We start from the raw sequence: 24,046 nt of genomic DNA, 5'->3' as shown, positions 1-24,046 counted from the left end.
AACTTGGATTTTTGTTTAGAGAGAGAGGAACCTTTATGAGCATATTTATCACAAAGTATCATTGGTTAACAGTGTTTCTAGGTTAGTTTTCTATTTCTACTGACTCCCAAAGGTATGCTACAGTTGTTATGTTCTGATTTTCAGTATTATAGAATTAGATAAACATCTGAAAAATCGTTGAAAGGTTCCATTTCATTCAGTGAGCACTTGTAGAACCACTCAAAGTGAAGAAGCATAGCTGCATAAGTGGATAGAGTAGTCAAGTTCAGTAAAAGCAGCGAAAAATTACTGCATCCCAGCAGAGAGAGGAATTGGTTGACATTGTTTTTAGGTTAGTTTTATATTCCTATGGACTCCTAAAGGTATACTACAATTGTTATGAAAAAAATCTCAGAATTACAGTTAGATAAGCAAAATCCTTGTAAACCACTTGAATCACCATAATCCACAAAAAACTTCGAGTTATGGAAGGTAATTTGTATGCATTTGGACTTCTATTGCCAATTCAAGAGTTCGAGTTATAGAGAACTTTGAGTTATTGAAGTTCGATTTATGGAAGTTCAACTGTATTTCGAAATTTGAGGTTTATGAATAAATTTTATTTTTTCTTGATATAACAACAACAATTATTCGATATTTTTTTTAATTTTAGGTTACAGAATGAAAGATTTCTGATGTCACTTAAATTTGCTTCCAATAAATCTGGGGTTCTATCTTTGTATGAGGTATAGAGTAGATAGATAGAAGAAGTTCTGAGGTTTAGTTGTTTTTTAACAATTATTAATCATTTCATTTAATAATATTAAATTGTCTTTCTCACAAAAGAACTGACATCAGTTCGAAGAAACTTAGGAAATAAAGAATGCAACAAATAATTAGGATATATCAGATATACAGGACCAGATAGATATCCACATGATTTTCTCTATCGAATTCATCTAGAACAAAGCTTTAAACGTGCGATACAGATATGGTGAAGCGAAGAACATTAGTCTTGACCCATGTAAATTATTAGCCCCCGTGTGGTTTATATATTAAATTTTGTGTGTAACTTCGTTTTTGACACAATTTTTATTTTTTAACATAATTTTTCTTTTCATTGCTTAAGCCTTTCACGATTTAGGACTACAATAGGTATAGGTAATCAGGTTACATTTATTAAAATTTTTCAAAAAATCATTTCACAATATTTTGAAAATTACAAGGTTACGTTTTAGTGTGTAAAATACACATTTTATTTTTTATTTTTTTTTATAAATTATTTTAATCAATTTTACTGTTTTCCACAGTTCAAATAATATTAATTATATTTAGAAATATTTATACAGCACCTAAGCACTTGAAATGACGAAATTTTAATTAAAACACACAAAAATGTTCACTAAATCACTTTTGAATGAAAAAAAATAAAAAATCAAATTTATTGCAAATTCAAATCACATCTCATAAAAAAGTAAAATGTTAATATTTTTACACCAAATCGATTTTTTTATTGTTAACATAACACAATATTTTTTGTTAAGTTAAAAAAAATATTTTTGTTTTAATTTTTTATCAAAAATATTTCACTATATGAACACACTTCCGTATTTTTAACAAATAAAGACATAAATTACAGAAAGACAATTATATAAATTTAATTAAATGGCAGCAAGAGACACACCTTCGAAAACACTTTTGCACATAAAAAAATTAAATTATCTATTTTCCACTATTATTTATTCAAACTCAGCCGCTGCTTTCGAAACAAACGCCGCACAACGACACAGCGTCGCTCGAGCGTGTACGCGCGTTGTAAGCCCGGAACTAGAATGAACCAAAATCGAGAAACGAAACGAATCGCGGCGAACTGAAACTGAAAGCCCCACAAACGCAACTGATTCAGAATATGTGGGGAAACAACAACACGTCCGCCGACGGTGTGTTTATGGTGGCGAAGCAATGATGAAAACAAGTTGCAAAAACCAAAAAAGAATACAAAAACGAAGCAAAGTGGAAAGCAAATAAAAAATAAATCAAAAGTCATGCGATGATAAACCGAAAAGCAAATTTGAAGTGTAGCAAAGGCGTCAAGTGCTGCCAAGTTGCGACGAAACCAGCTGAAGGTGGGTAGGTAAAAGAGAAAATAGTAAAAATTACAAACCAAAGAGCCAAAACTAGCAAAAATAATAACAACAACTTTAATAGTAATATTAGAAAATTAATATTGTTGTTGTTGTTATCTCTAAGTACATTTTTAGTGTTGCCAAGCACAATATTTTATACTCACCTTTACCTAATTTCATACGAAAATGTTGCACAAAACAAAGAACGCTAAAAATATCCCCCTTTAGATGTAATGTCAAGCAAATTTCCCTTTATTTCAAGCAAATTCTATTTTTTCATTTCCTTCTTTCTCGTTTTTCCGCTTCTGCTTTGACTTTAAGTTTCTGTGTTTTGTTGTTGTTGCTTTTTGCGCGATTTGTTTCGTTGTCAACAAAAGCAGCGATTGATTATAGCGAAGCGGCGTGTTCAGATAGCAGATACAAAGGCGCGTTCGCCGATGCAACACAAACAAGCAAACACACACTCAAACACTCACACATACACATACACATACATACATATAAAAGCACTGAGAATTGCGCGGAAATGCTTGAGTTCGCTAGAGGATGTGTGTGTGTGTGTGTGTGTGCAAAGACAACTAATTCACTTTATTTCATTTTCATATTTCGCTGTTCTGATTTGATGTTTTCATTCTTTTTTATTTTATTATTTTCTATTTACGTTTTTGTTTTGTTTTCATTCACTGCACGCTCGCTCGGTTATGAACTGAAATATTTCGCATTTGCTTTACGCTGTTATTTTTTCATTTTTTTCGTAATTATTTCGTTATGCCTTCGGCTTTTGAACTTTTGAAGCGTGTGCAACATGTGCTCGGCGTTCTGGTAAATTGTTCCAAAGACTAACTGGGCGCCTAACTGACTGACTGACTGAGTGACTTGCGCTAGAAAATAAACAAAAATTTCGGCAGCTGTTTTTGACTGTGTAATGGGGTGGAAACTCATAAATATACACAAACAGAGGCAAAATGTGCGAGACCGGGCAATGTGTGTGATTTGAGAGTGTTTGAAATTGGTGTTGCCAGCTGATAATAATATTTTTTTTGCTAAATCATTTACTATTTCAATCAATTATTGAGTATTGAAAATGATAAAAATATAATATATTATTTTAAAATATAAAAAAATGATATATTTACAAAAAAAAAATTGAGGTATTAATTTAAAAATAATTATAAAATAAAAAGTGATTAATCGGTTATCTTGAATAACTTTATAATAGAACAGATTTCACTGTACAACACTCGGCTGGATATTGGACCAAACTAATTGTTTCCGGTAGATTTAGTCATACGTAAAAAAGTGTTTTTTTCCGATTTTCGAAGTTGGCCTCCAAAATCGAAGCATTTGCCTTCGAAGTTCGAAAATATTATTTTTAAAATAATGATAATTAACCCACGATTACCCTATGGCTGATTTTTCGCATTTTCCGGAAAATTTATATATTGAATTAATGAATAGCAAAACAGACTTCATTTTCGTGGTGACATTGCTCTAGATTAATCATCTTCTTTTACCCCCTTAAATTTTTTGTAGAGCTATAGATTTTATTCAAGGCAACAGTTACCATCAAGACATAATAGTTTTAAAATTTTCGGTCACAGAAGGAGTTGCACTTAAATTTGCTCACAATAAATCTGGAGTTCTATCTTTGGATCATATATAGAGTGGATAGGTTAAAGAAGTTCTGATGTTTAAATTGTTTTTTTTTTATGACTATTAAGTATTTAATTTCCAGTTATTAAATTGTTTATATGTAGACTATACGTATTCTATAAAAACGGTCACCAATTCGAAGAACCTTAGAAAATGGTGAATCGAACAGACAAATGTCATATATAAGATATAATGCACCAGAGAGATACTAACAAGGAACGTTATACGTAAAATTCCTAAAAAAAGAACACAATCCGACTATACACTGTTAAAAAAAAAAGTTGCAGCTTACGAATTGCAACTCTGGGCATATTCTTGAAACTCAGAAATTTTGCAACAATATAAATCGTAAATTCTGAGGACCATAGTGAAATTAATTTAATATCTTTCTGTTAAGGTTGAACAGAAAGTATTAACATATGATAAATGAAGAGATTTTAAGCTATCGTTTTAATCGTGGAATGAGGTTTCATAGATCTAGAAATGATTTTTTTTATTCAAACGAGATGATTTGATACACTTTATGATTCGAATTCAATTGTATTGTATTGAGATTTCCAGAACTTATTTAACGGCCTCAATTCATTTGTATATTTCAATTTGTATGTTTGTATATGTCTCGTCTCTTAAACCACAAAAACAAAATTTTTTTAACAATTTAAAATTAAAAAATTCAACAATTAAATTTTTAACAGCAAATTAACTAGTATAATATTCGTTAATTTTTATTTTCTGTTTCACATATTAAAATGCTTTTATTTTATAGATTTTTTATTCCGAAATCAAGCAAATTAGTGCGAGCCAATAAAAGCAAAAATTGTCAACAGCAACAATAACAAGTGAATAGGTCAATAAAAATTCAATATGTTAGACAATTTATGCGCGAAATCTAAATATTTATGTTCAACTATTTACAGATACATAGATACATATACATCTATAGAGCTATGTAGCATATCGGTTAGCCATAAAAAATCGAACTTAACGTTATGGCAGTCATTCATAATTTGAATTTCGCGCAACTCTATATGTTCTGTCTATTTAGCCTATCAGATAATTTATCTGAAACGCTTAATTAACAGTATCTGTTGCTGCCACGCATAAATATAGCATATGAATATGATAGCTATGCGCTTGTTGTTGTTGTTGTTGCTGCTGTCACAGCATGGCGTTCAACTCAGTGTCATGCCGAATTTAAATGATTATTAAATACTTCAAATGAGTGGAAATAAAGGGTGATTTTTTAAGAGCTTGATAACTTTATTTAAAAACGCATAAAATTTGCAAAATCTCATCGGTTCTTTATTTGAAACGTTAGATTGGTTCATGACATTTACTTTTTGAAGATAATTTCATTTAAATGTTGACCGCGGCTGCGTCTTAGGTGGTCCATTCGGAAAGTCCAATTTTGGGCAACTTTTTCGAGCATTTCGGCCGGAATAGCCCGAATTTCTTCGGAAATGTTGTCTTCCAAAGCTGGAATAGTTGCTGGCTTATTTCTGTAGACTTTAGACTTGACGTAGCCCCACAAAAAATAGTCTAAAGGCGTTAAATCGCATGATCTTGGTGGCCAACTTACGGGTCCATTTCTTGAGATGAATTGTTCTCCGAAGTTTTCCCTCAAAATGGCCATAGAATCGCGAGCTGTGTGGCATGTAGCGCCATCTTGTTGAAACCACATGTCAACCAAGTTCAGTTCTTCCATTTTTGGCAACAAAAAGTTTGTTAGCATCGAACGATAGCGATCGCCATTCACCGTAACGTTGCGTCCAACAGCATCTTTGAAAAAATACGGTCCAATGATTCCACCAGCGTACAAACCACACCAAACAGTGCATTTTTCGGGATGCATGGGCAGTTCTTGAACGGCTTCTGGTTGCTCTTCACCCCAAATGCGGCAATTTTGCTTATTTACGTAGCCATTCAACCAGAAATGAGCCTCATCGCTGAACAAAATTTGTCGATAAAAAAGCGGATTTTCTGCCAACTTTTCTAGGGCCCATTCACTGAAAATTCGACGTTGTGGCAGATCGTTCGGCTTCAGTTCTTGCACGAGCTGTATTTTATACGGTTTTACACCAAGATCTTTGCGTAAAATCTTCCATGTGGTCGAATAACACAAACCCAATTGCTGCGAACGGCGACGAATCGACATTTCACGGTCTTCAGCCACACTCTCAGAAACAGACGCAATATTCTCTTCTGTACGCACTGTACGCATTCGTGTGGTTGGTTTAATGTCCAATAAAGTAAACTGAGTGCGAAACTTGGTCACAATCGCATTAATTGTTTGCTCACTTGGTCGATTATGTAGACCATAAATCGGACGTAAAGCGCGAAACACATTTCGAACCGAACACTGATTTTGGTAATAAAATTCAATGATTTGCAAGCGTTGCTCGTTAGTAAGTCTATTCATGATGAAATGTCAAAGCATACTGAGCATCTTTCTCTTTGACACCATGTCTGAAATCCCACGTGATCTGTCAAATACTAATGCATGAAAATCCTAACCTCAAAAAAATCACCCGTTATATAGCATGCCATAGGCCGTTTGGCTAGTTGAAGGCTTGTTTATGCGCTTATGTTTGCGTGTTTGTGTGTGTGATGTATGCCGGCCGGCCGGCTGTTGGCAGCGTGCACATAACAAATTTCACACTTTATTGGGGTCAAAAGTGACAGCGGCATAAAAACAGCAACAGGATGTGCTGGTGTGAGTGTGTGTGTGTGTATCTTTTAATGCCTTCGAGCTGAACATTGACGAGCGGAAAAAATACGAAAATTAACAAAACTAAATGTGAGACTGCTTGTTGCATATATGTAAGTGTATATATATGTGTGTATGTGTACACTGCTGGCTACTTTAAGCTGCAACACTGCCATCGAGCCAACGGCACTCGCTGCCTTGTTGCCACTTGCATTTCGGTGACTTGTTAATTAACTGCATTCACCAAACACACAAAACAACTTTTGTGTTGGCATTTATGAACCGTTATTGTTATTGTTGTTGCAACATAAGGGCGTTGTGGCATGAATACAAAGTGCTTTTTTGGTTGTTGTTGACTTTTTAATTGTTTCAATGCTGAATCTTGTGCTCTGTTGTTGTTTGTGGTTTTCCCCAGCGTTTCTTCGCTTTTTACATGTGTGTGTATTTCTCGTAAGTTAAAAACCGTTAAAATTTACATAATGCATTTTGGAGTGAAAAATGCCATAACTTCATGCATATAAAAAAGCAATAAATAACTGTGCATTTCATTTGGTGTGCCCTCAATTAGCAGTGTAATCAATTATATAATGTGCTCAATCAGTCAAAAGAAGAAATGTTATAAAAGCAACCATAACAATGTGTAGATATAGCCTGGTTTATAGGTTATGTCAAGACTTCAAACTGTCGCGATAATTAAATATAATTTTTATAATAGTAATTGAGAGCAGTTGGAAGCGTTTAAAGTGTTCTTGTTGTTGATATGTATATTTAATTATTTAATTACGAAAATAATTGTAATTAAAACATAAAAAACTCAAAAAAAATTACAAAAAATTAAAAATATTAAAAAAAAAATTAAATGGAAATAGAAATTTCAATTATAAAAATTTACAAATTTTATTAAAAAATATTTTACATTTTTTGGCATTTTTTAAATAATTTTCATATTTTTACAAAATTATTATTATTTATCAAAATTCAGAAAATTAATACATAAAAGCCCAAAAACTATTTTGTTTCCATTATTATTTTTATTTTTTCAACTTCTACCACAATTTTACTTCGAAAATAGCAAAAAACGCAAGTCATAATATGCTTCCAGCTTCATAAAGTATAAAATCCAGACGCTTTTAATTGAAAATTACTGACGTCAAAAATTATAAAACGCAAAAACAACAAAAAAATTCAAGTCATTATTCTTTGTAGGGAGGAAAATTTTTTGAATGTGCTGGCGGGCAATATCACTTACATGCACAGGCATACATATATACATACATACATACATACAAATGCATATATGTATACTTTCATGTAAGCAGATTTACACACTTACAAGCATACTTAGCCACTTGAGCAGCCATAAAAAATGAGATATTAAAGAGGAGCCGCATGCAAAGGCAACTGCTTATGCAGACAACCCAGTGAGCATTTAAGTGTTTGATTGTTGTAGAAGATTTTTCGATCAAAATAAAAGTAATTGAAAGCCAAATATTTAATGAAATTAAAAAAAAAATACAACAAAAAACATTTTTTAATTAAAATTAATTGTTATGCATATTAAAGTATAATTAAAATTTTTAATTTAAAAAATAATAATTTAAATTATAAAACTCTATTTAAAAAAATTTAATTTCATTGAATCACAAAAAGCTTTAGAAGAAGTAAATGCTTTCAACCCTTCATTTAAGGTTTAAAAGCTTTAGAAATTCTCAAAACTCTATTGAAGCTAAAAAAGCTTTAGAAAATCAGTCAAAATTCTATTAAGGCTTTAGAAAGCCCTCAAAGCTCTGCAACACTGTTAGATAGCTGCTCTCATCATCAGCTTCATTGAAGATCTAACAGCCTCAGAATCCCTCCAAACATTACGGAAGCTTAAAAAGCTGTAGAAAATATGTGTTCAGTACCACTTTTGAAGCAGGGATAAAGGGATGTCCAACTTATTCCAGTGTGAGAGCACCTCAAAATTTGCGTTTTTTATAACATTTTGCATTATTACCAGATCAGACAAAATACTAATTTTTGGGCATTTAAATAAAAATACCCAACATTTATTATGGTTAAAAATTATTATATACTGAATGTTTAATATAAAATAACTTATTTCAATTTAATTTAGCGATAAAATGGTATATTAAAATAGCCGGTTTTCGAAGTTCCATCAATAAATATGGTCAATTATTAAGTGTCAACTGAAAATAAATCAATTTCTTTTATAATTTTCCATGAAAAACTAGTTTCTCGATGCTGCAATTCACAAAAATATTCTTAAACCACTTTTAAATTACGCGTTTTCATTGATATTTATTGTTTTAAGTTCTTATTAGTGATCTTGAAGGCGGCTAAAAATGACTCCATCGCATTATTTTTTTGGCAACATTTCAATCTGGCCTTTCCAGTTTCCCAATTGCGAAACGTCAAAACCTCCTCATCTCGACAAACTGTCAAAGTTTAGGTGGTTTTGACGTTTACAATTGCGCTCTCACTTCCAGTGATATGAGAGTTGTACATCTCTTTATCTCTGTTTTGAAGTTATCTTAGGCCTTTCTCCGCCACTTAACAGTTGGGTGGAGTATTTGAGAACTAACAAATTTTTTTGTGCGTTTAATAGCGTAAAGAGTACGAAAAGTTATCGCTAGAGGGCGATAAGATAATTTTACTGTGAAATATCTTCTTTTTATTCTTTGTGGAACAAATTATTGACGTAGAACTATTTCGAGTGACCCGAATGTGCAAATTATGTTTTACAAGGCTATGCCATGTTAGTAAATCTATGCATCAACAGAAGTATGTAGTAGCAGTTTCTAAGCTCTTCTGTCTCTTCGACGCAAGAGAGTATGAATATACCATCTAAAAGTGATATAACCTCTTCCGATTCTTCTCTTAGTTCGATTCACAACTCGTCAAGTTTTAGCGATCCACATACAGCTAGCAACGAGTTCTGTGCACCACATACACCACCAAATTACTCGTTGGGTGGCATTAGTGTGAGTAGGGAAGTGCATAAATACCCTGCAGTACGGCTGGTATGAATTGGTGAATTGCACTAGTGAATTCTTGTGTTACAAGTAACTAGAGAATTAACAACAACGAGGTAATGCAGAGAAGCAATAGTACATGAGAGAGATTGAGAGAGAAGAGAGCATGATCTAGAGAACGTTGTGCTTAATTTGTACTCTCAGTAGAATATTACCGACAAATAAGGGTGGGAATGCAATTTTGAGAGATCGAAGCAAAAATAACGCAGAATAATAACGGCAGAGCATCTCGTACAGTAAGTACAAGTTGTAAATAATTATTGGATCATTATAGTATTTACGTACAAGTTGGTCATTGAAAGCATGATTTACTGTAGTAGAAAGAAAGGCATCAGCGTTTTCTTTGTAATTCTGATATTTCATTTTTCGCATAATAGTTGTTCTCTGATTGTACAATTGATCTCGCGTCGCGGGTTCTAATACGTTTATTGTTTATTAAAAGTGTTATTAAAAGGTGAATAATTAAATGAAATAATAGTGCATAAAAACAAAGAAAACATAAATATTTTATGCAAAAAAATGGATTGCCCTGCACAATGAAAAGAGGTAAGAATTCCAACATTGCTGTATATGGTTTGTTCGAAAGTGTTTGCACATATTTATGAACGCATAAATATCCTTGTATGTACATTTATTTAAATTATTAACACCTTACTTATATGTTTACTTGTTTCGAATTATTTTACTCATTTAAGATCAACACCAAATTTTAATGGAACTCTTAGAAATGTGACTTGGGGATATAAGTGCAGTGATATATATGGTATGTAATTTGTAATACAAATTTAATATCAACTACATTTCTTTTTAATTATTTTCTTTCTTTATCACATGTTCAACGAAGTCGCTTTTGAATCCAGCCGAAGTGCACAAAAACTTCTGACTTGACTTCTTCTGACTTGACTGATATTAACCGACCCTGTTGTTCAGATGGTAAATATAATTGTAAACAAAGAAATTTTAAATAAAAAATAATATTGTTAATTATATAAAATTTAAATAAAATTTGTGTTTAATTATGTTTGGAATAAACTAGCTAGGTTGAGAGGTAGTGAAGAAAGTAGTGAAATTTAATAGTCGGTAAGTTGTGAAGTAACTAATGATATATAGTCAGTGATATGTGGTGAAGTAGCTAGTGAAATATAGGCGGTGAAATCACTCGTGAATAGTGTTAATCGGTTACCGCCAATGACATCGCCGTGTTAAATTCATGAGTGAATTGCATTGCCAGTATTATGGTGGGTAACCAGTGGTGGTTACCAGTAAGTAGTGAACTCACTAGTGTTTCACTAATGAGCCGAACTGAAGGGTAGCGAATGGATTGAACTTTGAAACCTTTGAAAACACAAGTGCTTATGCACCGAGACAGTTACAGCCGCACACGAGTTATTTATGGTTTCATATATATATATATATATATGTGTATTTGTGCCTGTATGTATGTGTGTTTAAATATAGATATATGTATGTATATACTACATTTCTCCTGAATATGTTTCATTTTGTTGCGGCACAGTACTTAAAAGTTGCCTTTGTTTTGTTGAATGGACGAGTGACTCCACAGTTGCGCTTCACGCCGCCAACAACAAAACAAAATATTTGTTTTTATGTATAAATATTTGTATATTTATAAGTGTGCATGTGAGCTGATTATAATTTTTTTCTCGGCGAAATATTTCGTGGTACACCTTATAACTTCATAAAAACATTTTATGGGCTGCCAACACAGTCGTTTATGTCCTATAAAAATCCTATTATTCTGGCATTTAGTCTGAAATTTAGTAGCGCCAACTAGAAGAAATATTTTTTTGCAAGTGAAATATTTTTGGAAAAAATATTTTTTAATTTTTGTTTCTAGCTTAGATAAAATCTGGTTAATATAAACATTTTGATTTTAATTATAAACAAATGTAAGGGAATAACAGGTGAATAATGTGAAATTGCCTAGACGCGTGTGCGTCTGCAGATTATGTAAATATATATGTATGTATTTTCCCTCTAGCTATTTTATGAGAATAAATTAAATTAAATTAATTTAAAATTTATGCAAAATTCTGCAATTAGTGTAGATAAAGTAAATGAGACTGCCTACTGTATTCTAAAGTAATTGAAAATAATAAAAATTACAAAGATAATTGATAATTGATACTTCACATTGATTTATACATACATATGTACGTACATTGTAATTTCCGGAACAACAAGAAATTAATTTGCATAGCCCCATAAATAATTAATTGATATAATTAATTTACATGTATTGCAATTGTAAATCGTAAAATTAATTGAGCACTCAGTTCTATTGAATATCATAATAAAATGTATTGTTAAACGTAGATTTGCCACGGCACGTGTAAGTCTAAAATAATAAACAATTACTTTTTTATAATATATACATTTTTTTACCTTTCAAGGTCATATCAAGGTTATAAAATGTTCTTCAACCATAAATAAAGACTTTTATAAAAAAAATGTTATATATGTAATAACCGTATGAGCTTAAACATCCCTTACAAGAAAACGAAACTCCAAAATTATTGCTGTAATAATCTAAAACCATACCCAAAAAGTTGAGTGAATTGTTGTTGATGCCGGGAACTTCGAGGAAATGTGTATGAAAGTTGATTTCTAAAGGCTATCGCCAATTCAAAAGTTCGAGTTATAGAGATCTTCGAGTTATAGAAGTTCGAGGTTATGGTAGTTCCACTGTATATGTAATCAGAGACTTTTTGATCAAATTTGGTTGAAGTTAGACCTTCAGGACGACCAAGTAGTAGGCATTAATCTGGAAGGAGTCATGAAATCTTGACCCGATCAGCAAAAATTGAAGATTGTAAACCGTATAAAGGAGCTCTTCTTTAATAAATTATATATGTGACCTGGCCTAGGGAAAGGGGGCTTAAGGTCAAAAAATCAATTTTCACTTTTTAGTTGATTCGGATGGAAGATGAGATGCTTTTTCACGTGATGGAATCCAAAAACAAACTAGTATGCGAACGTTAGCTCCCTTTTCGTAGACCAGGTCACATATATGTTTATAAAAATCAGAAGTGATTCCATTTAACTTTGAGCATCCATCAAATTTCAGAGAATGTTCAGAAGTATCTGTAATAATTACAATTTTTGCTATGGACTAGAGAACTACCTAAAATTTTCGTTAGATACCGATATTTGTACGATCTTTTAACTTTCAGAACCACTTGGTTTAAGGGTTGTTGCAAGTACTGTATGTACATATATTGGAATACTCCAGGAAAAACAGTCTTACAGGATTGGACCAAATAAAATTTTTCCCGGACATTGAGTCATGCAAAAAAAAAGTAGGTTCTCCGTTCTTCGAAAATCGAAGTTCACGCGTTTTTTAGTTATCATGTAATACCCCGGAAAAACTAAGTTTGATCCAAAACTCAGCCGAGTGTTTCATAGTGTGATTATCGAAAAATCTTAAAAGTTAAACTTTAAGCCCAAATTATTACACATATTTCCGTTTTGGTCGTGAACTCAACCTTTGATATTCTCGGTATCAAATAGTTGTTAGTACTACTTTCTTTACGACATCGTTAAAGCACTGGTTACACAGTCTCAGCTAATGACTTTAGAGTCAAGCGTTGAACTTGGTAATTTCACTTAGTCCCCGCAGGTCAATAATAACGAGCTTATAAGAGGTGAAACCGCCATGGAAACCTAGAACTCTACAATCTGATTTTTATTTCTCCACTATTTGAGGTATGCAAAATTGCTGAGAAATGTTTTAAAGATTTGAAAATTTCACGGGTACCTCCAATTTTTTAAGGAAGTTAATGGATAACCCTGAAGGATCCGCTTTATTAAAGAAGAAGATTCTGGCGATTTCTTCGAAAGAGCTTTTATTGACTTTAGTAAAAAAATATTTGAACAGGAGACTAGTTCTTCACAAAAATATAAATGGAACAATATCAGCTTCCACCTATGGAACTAATTGGACGATTGGTAAAGATTTACTGCTATTTTTTAGCGAATATACATATTTATTTTAGCTAATCTCGTCTTCAATAGAAATATGTAGTATTTCTCTCTTTCAGATTTCTAGAAGATTCTCCGCGAAACAGCCATTTTGGTAGCTCATTAGCGTCACAAATACACCCATACATACTTATTTCGAATTATTGTGCAATACAATTGACTTTAAACGCTTGTAAGTATGTTCAAGTATATTTTAGCTTGCTGCTTCTCCCCAACTAACTTGTTTTTGTTATTTTCACTTACACAGTTGTTGTTGTTTGCCACATTATTTAATGAAGTTATGTGTGGAATGTTGCTTTGCTACCATTAAATAGAGAGTATAAAAAGAAAACAAAACAATAATAACAAAAACAAAAACAAAAACAAAAAAATGTCCGCACAATACTTAACCGGTTATTGACTTGTGCACAGTTACTTTCATAAATCCAGCTTAGTGCGTAATTGTATTGATAGAATCCAACTGCGCGTCGGTGTGTGTGTGTGTGTGTACATATGTGATTTGTTATTTTGGAATTCCAGCACTTAATCTCGACCTTTTATGAGCACAACACACACACAGGGCAATAAGAAAGAAGCAAACAACAAAAAAAGAAAAAGATGTATGGCATAACCATTACCTAGAGATTATGGCGGAGTAGATAGTGTTTACCAATTGGTTTGTTGTTGTACAACAACTACTTTTATGGTGAGGCAATTTTCCACGTATGCTCTCTACTAAAAATACTTTTATTATGATTATTCTTGTAATAGTTGTTTTGGTTTTGTGGCAGATACCTGTGATATATGTATACACTTATGATTTTTTATATTCTTCCTCTCACTCTCTTAGTGTCTTTTGCAGCACCCTATATTATCTACTTAGTTTAACTGCTTTACCTTCTTTACCTGTGTGTGATGATGACTTCTGGGGAAGATGAGTCTGGAGCGTAGGGTTGTGCCAGGCATTGTGGTTGTTGTTGTTGGTGTTGGTACAATTTGCGGCTGCTGTTGTGTTATCAATGGACTGCGCGTCGATTTAACAGCCATTGTTATTGCACATATATATACTTTGTTGTTGTTATAGCTGTTGTTGTTTTCTTATTGCTTCCACTGTTTCAAACTTTTTGTTTACTTTTATCTTAATTCGTTTTGTGTTTTTTCTTTCTCTCTTTTTTCACTTTGCACTCGTTAAAATATATTTTGGGATTCCCAAATGATATTTCTCGGCTGCTCGTGAATTTTAAATTTTTTCATAAATTTATTTTGCATTTCATTGCATTTATCTCACATTTTGCACAAACACATCAACACTCGTGAAATATTTTTCTCTCCGTTGAAAGAACTTTTCAGATTTTGATTTGTTATTTTGTACTTTCTTTTATTTATTGTTTACTAAATTTTGGGAGGGGAGAAAGGATGGTAAATTTGATGATTTTGAAAATATGATTTTTAAGCAACTGCTTTGGTTCTAAATGGCTCACTGTCTTCCTTGTTGAAATGTGGAAATAATTTTTCAATAATATAATTTTTTTTTAAGAAAAAAAATTTCTTAGCAGGGATGCCATAAAAAAAGTTAACCGACCGAACGGGGTATATGTATATCCCGTAAATACTAAAAAAAATATGAAACATTGCTTTTTTGAAACTTTAAAAAGTTCTTAACCAGTTATTTTGGTATAGATCTCGAGTGAAACCCGAAAATAATCAACTTTAACTAAACATTTTCAAAAACAATTACAAAACCAAGGGGACACTTTTTTTTAGGCTAGATAGAATTATTTAATACTTTAGCGTTCGTCAAACCATATTACGGATAAATCTTGGCTTGATAAGACTGGCATATGAGCCTAAAGTTCTATTTAAGGATGTTTGAAGATTATTGAACTCGAATAATAAAAACCATTTCACAGCTCGAGAAGACTGAACCCTGAACAAAACCCTTATAAGAACTGAAAATCAATAAGGATACCAAAATATGTATTCAGAAAAGCATAGGGTTACATAGACCCAAGAATCTTAAGAACGTCTCAGAGATGTACATATATAGTGCAGAATATCAATGATAAGTGAACTTGAATACAGAGACTATACTGCTAATGACCTAGAAGAGACCGACGACATTAAAATTCACCAGGTTGAACAAATTGTTCCGTATACTGTTCTTATAATAAGAGTTAATACAGAAATTAGTTACTGCAATTTCAATTCAGTAAAAGGGAACCAGTTCAACACCAATAACAATGTCAGTCTAGAAATCCAACGCAGAATCACTCTCAACAGGTGCTACTTTGGACTGAGTAGGCAATTGAACAGTAAAGTCCTCTCTCGACGAACCAAAATCAAGCTCTACAAGTCGCTTATCATTCCCGTCCTACTTTATGGTGCAGAAGTGTGGACGATGACAACATCAGATGAGACGACACTAGGAGTTTTCGAGAAGAAAATTTTGCGCAAGATTTATGGACCTCAGAACATTGGCAACGGCGAATACCGCAGACGATGGAACGATGAGCTGTACGAGTTATACGACGACATTGACATAGTTCAGCGAATAAAAAGACAGCGGCTACGCTGGCTCGGTCATGTTGTCCGAATGGACGAAAGTGCTCCGGCTTTGAAAGTGTTCGAAGCAGTATCCACTGGTCGAAATTGAGGAAGAGGAAAACCTCCGATGGAAATACCAGGTGAAGAAGAACCTGGCTGCCCCTGGGATTTCCAATTGGCGCCAAAAAGTGATAAGGAAGAACGAATAGCGCGCTTTTGTAAACTCGGCTATAAGAAGAAAAAAGGCGGACTTATGTCAATATTAAGTACTAAGATAATAATAAGGAATACAGAGTTCCGAGTAGTCTTGAGACAAGACATTGCAACTAGTATTATTTCTTTGAACTTACGATGGATCATTGACTGTTACTTCCTAAAACCAATTTGTTGTTAAAATATGTTCCATCCATTCAAAAACTGTTTTAGCACGAAGATTACTCATTACTTACATTGCATTTCGTAAGCTTCCGTTAACGTATTTTCTCGAAAAGAAGCACTATATTAAGCACTACTAAGAATTTCACCATATTTCCTGTTGAATAACATGAATGTTTAAAATCGATTCCCGCAAACGCTGATAGATCACCGATTTAGGCTTATAAGGCGATATGAACACGCCACCTACCACATAAGGCCACACAATCATGGTGCAAGTATACACATTGACAAACATACATACATACAGATTGAAAGCAATTTCCAGTTTTAACTCGAAGCTTCAAGACGCCAGCAAAACCGCAAGCTAAGCACCAAAGATCAAGCTGGCGTCTTGTGGCAGTTGACGTCTGTCTGCGTAGGTTGGCAACCACGAGCAACAGGTTAACGACAGAAAACGAATTGCACAACATCGAAGAAATAATGTAAAAACAATAACAACAACAACGGCGAAGCAAACAAATTATATCAAGAAGTAAGATGTTAGCAGTGTTAAGCACACGACGCCCATACAAATTTTCACAAATCTTTCCACTTCCAATTTCCAAAGAAATGTCAATAAACTTGCGAAAGCACCGAATGAGCCGAGTCACAGCTGAAATTCATAACGAGGTATTTACAACTCCGCCAAGTTAAGCACACACGTTTTTTAAGGCCAAGCGGAAATGCAGTTGGCCAAATAAAGGCCACGGCGTCGAATCGCTGCAATGCGGTGCGTCACGCAGACCTCACTGACCAAATAGTAAAGCGCGTCACTGCGCATGCGCCGTGTGTCGCTAGAGGAAATAACTAGCCTTAATTAGAAATGAAGGTAATGTTGTTGCCCTAGCATATTACATTGTACAAAAACAACAGCAGCAACAACAACAACGCCACATTTCCAAGTGCTAATTTTGTATAATTTTTTACGCCACGGGCGGCCTCCAGTAAATAAATAGAAACGGAAGTTGCAATTTGCGCGTAGGCCGCCGCGTATTTTCACGTCGCCACACGCCGCTTGCTGCGCTGAAACCAACCGGGCTCGCTTGGCGTCGCTGTGGTAATGCGTAGGTTTTCCGGCGTCGCCATTATAAACAGCCAGCGTTTTTCTTATCTCTTTAATGTCGCCATATCTAATGTATTTCGATAGCTAGAGTCTCTTGGCTGTTGACAATTTGGTAGCGCGAAAGTCAAGGCTGCTGTCTTCTCCGGTAATTGAATTGACTGCAAGTTAATTTTAGTCTTTTGAGTGACGGAGCATCGATAAACGAGTTTAAGAGGCAATTGGATTGTATGATGGCTTATTGAGGGTCATAAAAGGAACCACGCTTTACTAATGGCAGTTAAAAATAAATAATTCCAAAATTTTTGAAGTGTTGTTTTTAGCTCTATTGTCCAATGCAACTAAGATTAGAATAAAGTTTTATTTTTTTCAGTGATTTATCGAAGTGCATTGGTTCCATGACAGCCTAGGCTTGGATCGACTGTTAGCAATAAATTTCCACCTTGTAACACTTTATGCCGGGAGCTTTTAACGCTTTATCCTAAATCTTAGGACTCTGCATTATCTACTTTCAACCATAGCAGCTTTAAAGTTTAGAAACAGTAATCAAATTTATATATAATCCGTCTTGACTCAGTCCCGATCTAATAGCAGTCATCTAAAACCTCGAAAATCAACTTGATCACGGATGTTCAAAGACTAAAGTCGTTTTCAATAGCAGTTTAACTCAAAAATATACATCGACTGATATTATATTCTTATTAGACCAAAATTTTGAGGACTTGACCACGCAATTCTGGTAAAGAATGTAATAAAGCTTAATCGAATCTATTTCAATTAAATGTTTCTCAAAAATATTTGAATTTAATATCATAAATGGCATTTTATAACTCAATATCGAAATGATTACATTTGTTGAGAACCGTTTTCGATGCACCACTTCCCTAGTCACTAGTTATGGCTGATGATCTCTCCTCAAAAATATTACATGAAAAGGCAACAACAGAGTGATACTGTTGAATTTTAGGCGAGTGTGTGGATACCTCATTAAAGTGATGTTTTTATACTCTCGAAACAAAGTTGCTAAAGAGAGTATTATCACTTATGGGTCAATAACCATATCTCCGAAACTAATCGACCAATTTCAATGAAATTCGGTTCATATTATCTTTCTAGCTTCCAAATGATATGTTGTAAAAATAGTTCAAATCGGTTCACAACCACGCCTACTTCCCATATACCAGAACTTTGAAGTCGTTCTGAATAGTTTACTTTACAATATATAAAGTTAGTACTAGTGAAGATATCGGAGCCGAACTTTGCTCAAATACTGCATTTATAGTGTGGCACCGCACTTCTCAAAATCGTCCAAATCGGCCCATAAGTTTTCAATACCCTATATATCGAATATGAGGACCTCAGTACTTCTAACAAATTTTTTACTGAAATTATAGTTTAGTCTCTCAGATATTTTCAAGAAATTTGGAGGGAATATTTTTCTTCTAATAATATTTCTCACTGCCAAAAATGGGTGAAATCAGGTCATAACTTCACCTCGCTCCCATATACCTAACATTAGGGTTTTCAAACTTTCAATGGACTTTATACCATATATATGCCGAATATGTGAGTCAAATTGTTTGTTATACATATTAATATAATTAAATAAATAAATTGCGAGAGTATAAAATGTTCGGTGACACCCGAACTTAGCCCTTCCTTACTTGTTTTTATATTAATTGCTTGTTCGTTTCGCCACACTTTACGCTTTGTTGAATCGAAGGCAGCTGATTTGATGGCATACCTTAAATGCATGTCTGTTGCACGCAAATAAATAAATATGAACTTGCTGTAGGTTTATTTAGGCGAAGTGTTGCGTGTGTGGGGTTTACATCGGCATATATGATTCTATATGTGCAACATCAAGTCAATGTAACCGGTTCTCTGCGAAATTTATACATATTTATGTTTGTATTTCGTTTCCAGTAAATTCCTTGATGCCCAGTAAGTCACGTAACCTCTATCTCCCACTTTTACGATATCTTTTTGCACCGCTCCGCTGTTTTTCTTAAAAACAAGAAATAAATTTCTTTACTTGACTTTTCAAATTTCATTAACCCACAAAGAAATTTCCGTAGAAAATACGCTGAAATGTTTACCGCAAGTACATTCACATATATACTTTAATATATATATACTATGGAATATATAGTATGTATTTATGCATGTGTGCTAGCACTCGCGAGTAGGTGCGCTACCTGCCAATCCTCTCCAAGCCATTTGCACTTTGTGCCACACACGCGCACACTCACTTACTCCTTCCCACCTTCGTTTGTTTGTTTATTTTATTAAATTACTTTGCTATTTGCGTAATTTTTTCGCTTCTCTTAACTGTGGATATGTAAATATGTATGTGTGCTTTGTTTAAACGCACTTCTTTCCGCACATTTTCTGCTGTCAACAGAAATGATAAACTCTGCTTCTCTTCCGACTTTACTCGACCCCGACCTATTCGTACAACAGCCTATCTTTCATTTACAGTCGTCTACTTACTGTCTTTGTTGTTGTTATTTTAGACGTATGGTCAGTTGCTTTATGACGTCTTTGATTGTGATTATTTTTTTGCGTTTTCTTGTTGACTTTTCAGTGCATTGACGTCTGTGGCAGTTGCCATTTTGGCGTTGTGGCATATGCGTAAATAACGGGTGATTTTTTTGAGGTTAGGATTTTCATGCATTAGTATTTGACAGATCACGTGGGATTTCAGACATGGTGTCAAAGAGAAAGATGCTCAGTATGCTTTGACATTTCATCATGAATAGACTTACTAACGAGCAACGCTTGCAAATCATTGAATTTTATTACCAAAATCAGTGTTCGGTTCGAAATGTGTTTATCGACAAATTTTGTTCAGCGATGAGGCTCATTTCTGGTTGAATGGCTACGTAAATAAGCAAAATTGCCGCATTTGGGGTGAAGAGCAACCAGAAGCCGTTCAAGAACTGCCCATGCATCCCGAAAAATGCACTGTTTGGTGTGGTTTGTACGCTGGTGGAATCATTGGACCGTATTTTTTCAAAGATGCTGTTGGACGCAACGTTACGGTGAATGGCGATCGCTATCGTTCGATGCTAACAAACTTTTTGTTGCCAAAAATGGAAGAACTGAACTTGGTTGACATGTGGTTTCAACAAGATGGCGCTACATGCCACACAGCTCGCGATTCTATGGCCATTTTGAGGGAAAACTTCGGAGAACAATTCATCTCAAGAAATGGACCCGTAAGTTGGCCACCAAGATCATGCGATTTAACGCCTTTAGACTATTTTTTGTGGGGCTACGTCAAGTCTAAAGTCTACAGAAATAAGCCAGCAACTATTCCAGCTTTGGAAGACAACATTTCCGAAGAAATTCGGGCTATTCCGGCCGAAATGCTCGAAAAAGTTGCCCAAAATTGGACTTTCCGAATGGACCACCTAAGACGCAGCCGCGGTCAACATTTAAATGAAATTATCTTCAAAAAGTAAATGTCATGAACCAATCTAACGTTTCAAATAAAGAACCGATGAGAACCGATGCAAATTTTATGCGTTTTTTTTTAAAAAAAGTTATCAAGCTCTTAAAAAATCACCCTTTACCTACTTATGGACTCCAGAGTCTCACACACACGTATGCTCATACGTCATGTAAAGTTTTACGCACTTTATAACGTGATTACCATACGTAATGCAGTAGCTGCAGTAGTAGTGGGTATCGTGACTTAAATTACGGTATCAGTTTATACAAACTGACATTCCAGAACTTTAAGAAATTGTTAGTCTGGTAAACCAATAAGCCACGCATAGACCCGTTTTGGTTCTTAGCGATACCAGAGGGAGCGCCATCATGTTACTCAGGAAGAGTAGTCATCTTTACCGCACTAGGTTTCAGAGGTTAACGATAGCGCAATGTTACGAGTATTCGAATAGGTTAATATTCATACGAACGGTTACAAACCGGATATTGAGGTTATTCGAATAATTTCAAGAGCTCTACTACGCATTCAATCCACAGTGACTTTGGAGTTTTTATAATTTATTTTACAATTTACTTGTGTTGATATGAATGAAATCGATCATGAACAAGTAATCAACAAATCAATGACGACCTTACGAAGTCCACAGATATCGTAGTTAGGTTAGTCTGGTAGGCTAAAAAGCAACACATAGACAAGTTTTGCTCCTTTGCGATACCAGATGGAGTGCCGTCACGTAGTTAATGAGGAGTAATCAGTTAGGATGCCTGCGCTTGACGCGAATCTCAAAAGGCTGTGTGGCTATACTAACGCATCTCTTCCAGATTAGCGTAATGTGTAAGCCCCCAAATGCTGAAGCCGTTGTCTTGATAATGCAGGACACTCACACAAGAGGTGCTCCATTGTTTCTCTGGTGCCTTGCTCTTGACATTTCCTGCAGCCCCATCTTGTAGGCGTGCGCCGCCACAAGACAGTGACCAATGAGTATGCCGACCATATTCCTACATTTCCTTCTATCGAGCGTCAATAGAAATCTCGTGTACTTCTTATCTACCGCCTTACACCTAACTTTTGCGGTTTTGCATCCCGGTAGAATATCGTAGTTACTTCCATATAATAAAATGTTTGTGAGTTTATTAGCTGATAGGATCGTATAATTTATCGAGAGTACTCACTTCAATATTTTCTAATATTTGAAAAGAAGTATGATCCATAACTTAACTAAACAGATTGACTGAGGAATGCGAAAACATAACTTGGCTACAAGAAATTTCAGTCAGAACAAACGCTATAAGAGATCCGCAGTTCCATTATTTTTATATAATATGTATTGTCTGATCTGACTACAAAACGACCGAAGTCAGTGCCGTTAAGAGTTGTCGTGTAATGTCCGACTTCCCTTTCGGTCACATAAACTCAAATATATATCTCTTCGAAAAAATATATCTTTGAATAAAGTGGGAATGTTTCGAAAATACTTTCGGAAACGTTTTACTCTAGTCGAGATATGCAATGTTATGTGAAAATTAAGAGAATCTTATGTTTAGAGTCCTAACATTATTCGTAGTTTGATCTTTTTTATCTTCATTGGAATTATCTCATGTATATTTGAATTTGTTATAAGAAATCTCGACAGCTTGGAATAAGGAGGAAAATAGCCTGACAAATTTACTTGAATTAAACCAAATATTTGCTTCTTTATTTCTGAAAATATTTCCTCCATTAGAATAAATGAATTCTCGTAATGCTCCGGGTCCAGTAACCCCAGTTGGGTTAAAGTTCTTATAAGATTTCCGAAAATCTTTTGAAAATTTGAAAGCAACTTCCTTAAGGAGACTGGATGCCGATTACAGTTCTAGTAGGTAAAACAGGTTACCAACTTTCTTTATTTCATCCAAAAACCACGGAAAATTATTAAAAATCACTAAAGCGGGCATCCAAAGGTCTTTTGATGGTGAAATACTTCCATTCCAATAGAAAAAAGCAGACTCAAAAGTCGACTCAAATCTCTTTCGAGCTATTAGAATTGAGCTTTTAGCACTTAGTAATAAAATCCGTCTGTATGTATAATATATATTTGAATGAAGATCCATATAAGGGTAATGGATGCACATAAAATATTTTTCGTTCCACGAAAACGAGCTAATCATATGCCCCCACGCACAGATTCGTAAGTGTGACTATGCGGCATTGCCATAAACATACATACAAACACAACCAAAATAAAGTTTCAAGTATTCAATAAAAAAAAAAAAACAAGTTCACCGGTTGGCGGCTCACACACACACACGTCGTAAAAATAATAAAAATAAAATGCTTGGGGATCTGGAAGTTTCTGGTAGTTGCCACTGATAAAACTAAGAGTGCATATATCTATGTATATGTATGTGTGTATATATCAATTAAGTGCTTATTACAAAGGCCAAAAATGCATTAAAGCAGGTGCGAAGGCATAAAATTACTATTTCATACATATGTACATAAGCACTGTAATCATTTTATGCTGCACATGGCAAAGCATTTAATGCCACTCAAAATGCTTATGGCTGATAAAAAATACATAAGTATGCTTATAAGTATACTTACGAGTACATTCACACTTGGCGTAAAAATATTTCAAATATTGCACTCAAAGTGCTCAAATTCCCAAAATTAGAAGTTAAAAACGAAATTACAGTTTTTGTTGTTGTTTTCTGTTTTTTTTTTACGAGCAACAACAATTTCTACATTTTCCTTTCATTTAATTTGTAGTATGTCAATTTTATTTGCTTGCCTCTTAAGCGTTATCAGCCATTGCTTTAGTTGGCATAATATGGATTGTGAGCGGGAATTAAATAAATACATACATACAAATAAATACAGATATATATGTGTGTATGTGTTTGTTTGCATATAAAGTGTGAAATAATACATTGAAGTGCAAACAAACATAATTATGTAAGTACATATGTACACTGTAGTGGAGTGTAGCAGTTAGTGATAAGTCTGCGCGATTAGACAGAAGACGGAACAAGTGTTTTAGGGTTCACAGCCAGAGTTGCCAAGGGAATGTGAGAGTAATCACAATTAATGGATAATAAACATTTTTAT

General features: G+C 34.0%; 1 protein-coding gene across 4 annotated transcripts in view; it reads right to left on the bottom strand.

Annotated features, from left to right (window-relative positions):
• Window positions 1-24,046, bottom strand: part of LOC105221093 (NAD(+) hydrolase sarm1) — a 156,943-nt gene that overhangs the window by 72,503 nt on the left and 60,394 nt on the right. The window contains exon 1 of one of the 4 annotated variants that reach the window (XM_054228514.1): window positions 14,388-14,776. The exons of 2 other annotated variants lie outside the window; for them this stretch is intronic. In XM_054228514.1, the coding sequence (XP_054084489.1) occupies window positions 14,388-14,528 (141 nt within the window). In that variant the 5' untranslated portion in view covers window positions 14,529-14,776. Of the gene's footprint in view, window positions 1-14,387; window positions 14,777-24,046 lie in introns of those variants that run through there. One more of the 4 variants, XM_054228516.1, reaches the window with a different exon arrangement.

Source organism: Zeugodacus cucurbitae, chromosome 4 (assembly GCF_028554725.1).
Source record: "Zeugodacus cucurbitae isolate PBARC_wt_2022May chromosome 4, idZeuCucr1.2, whole genome shotgun sequence".
Taxonomy (NCBI): Eukaryota; Metazoa; Arthropoda; class Insecta; order Diptera; family Tephritidae; genus Zeugodacus; species Zeugodacus cucurbitae.
The sequence above is the reverse complement of the archived record's forward strand: the minus strand, read 5'-3'. Positions and strand labels throughout refer to the sequence as shown.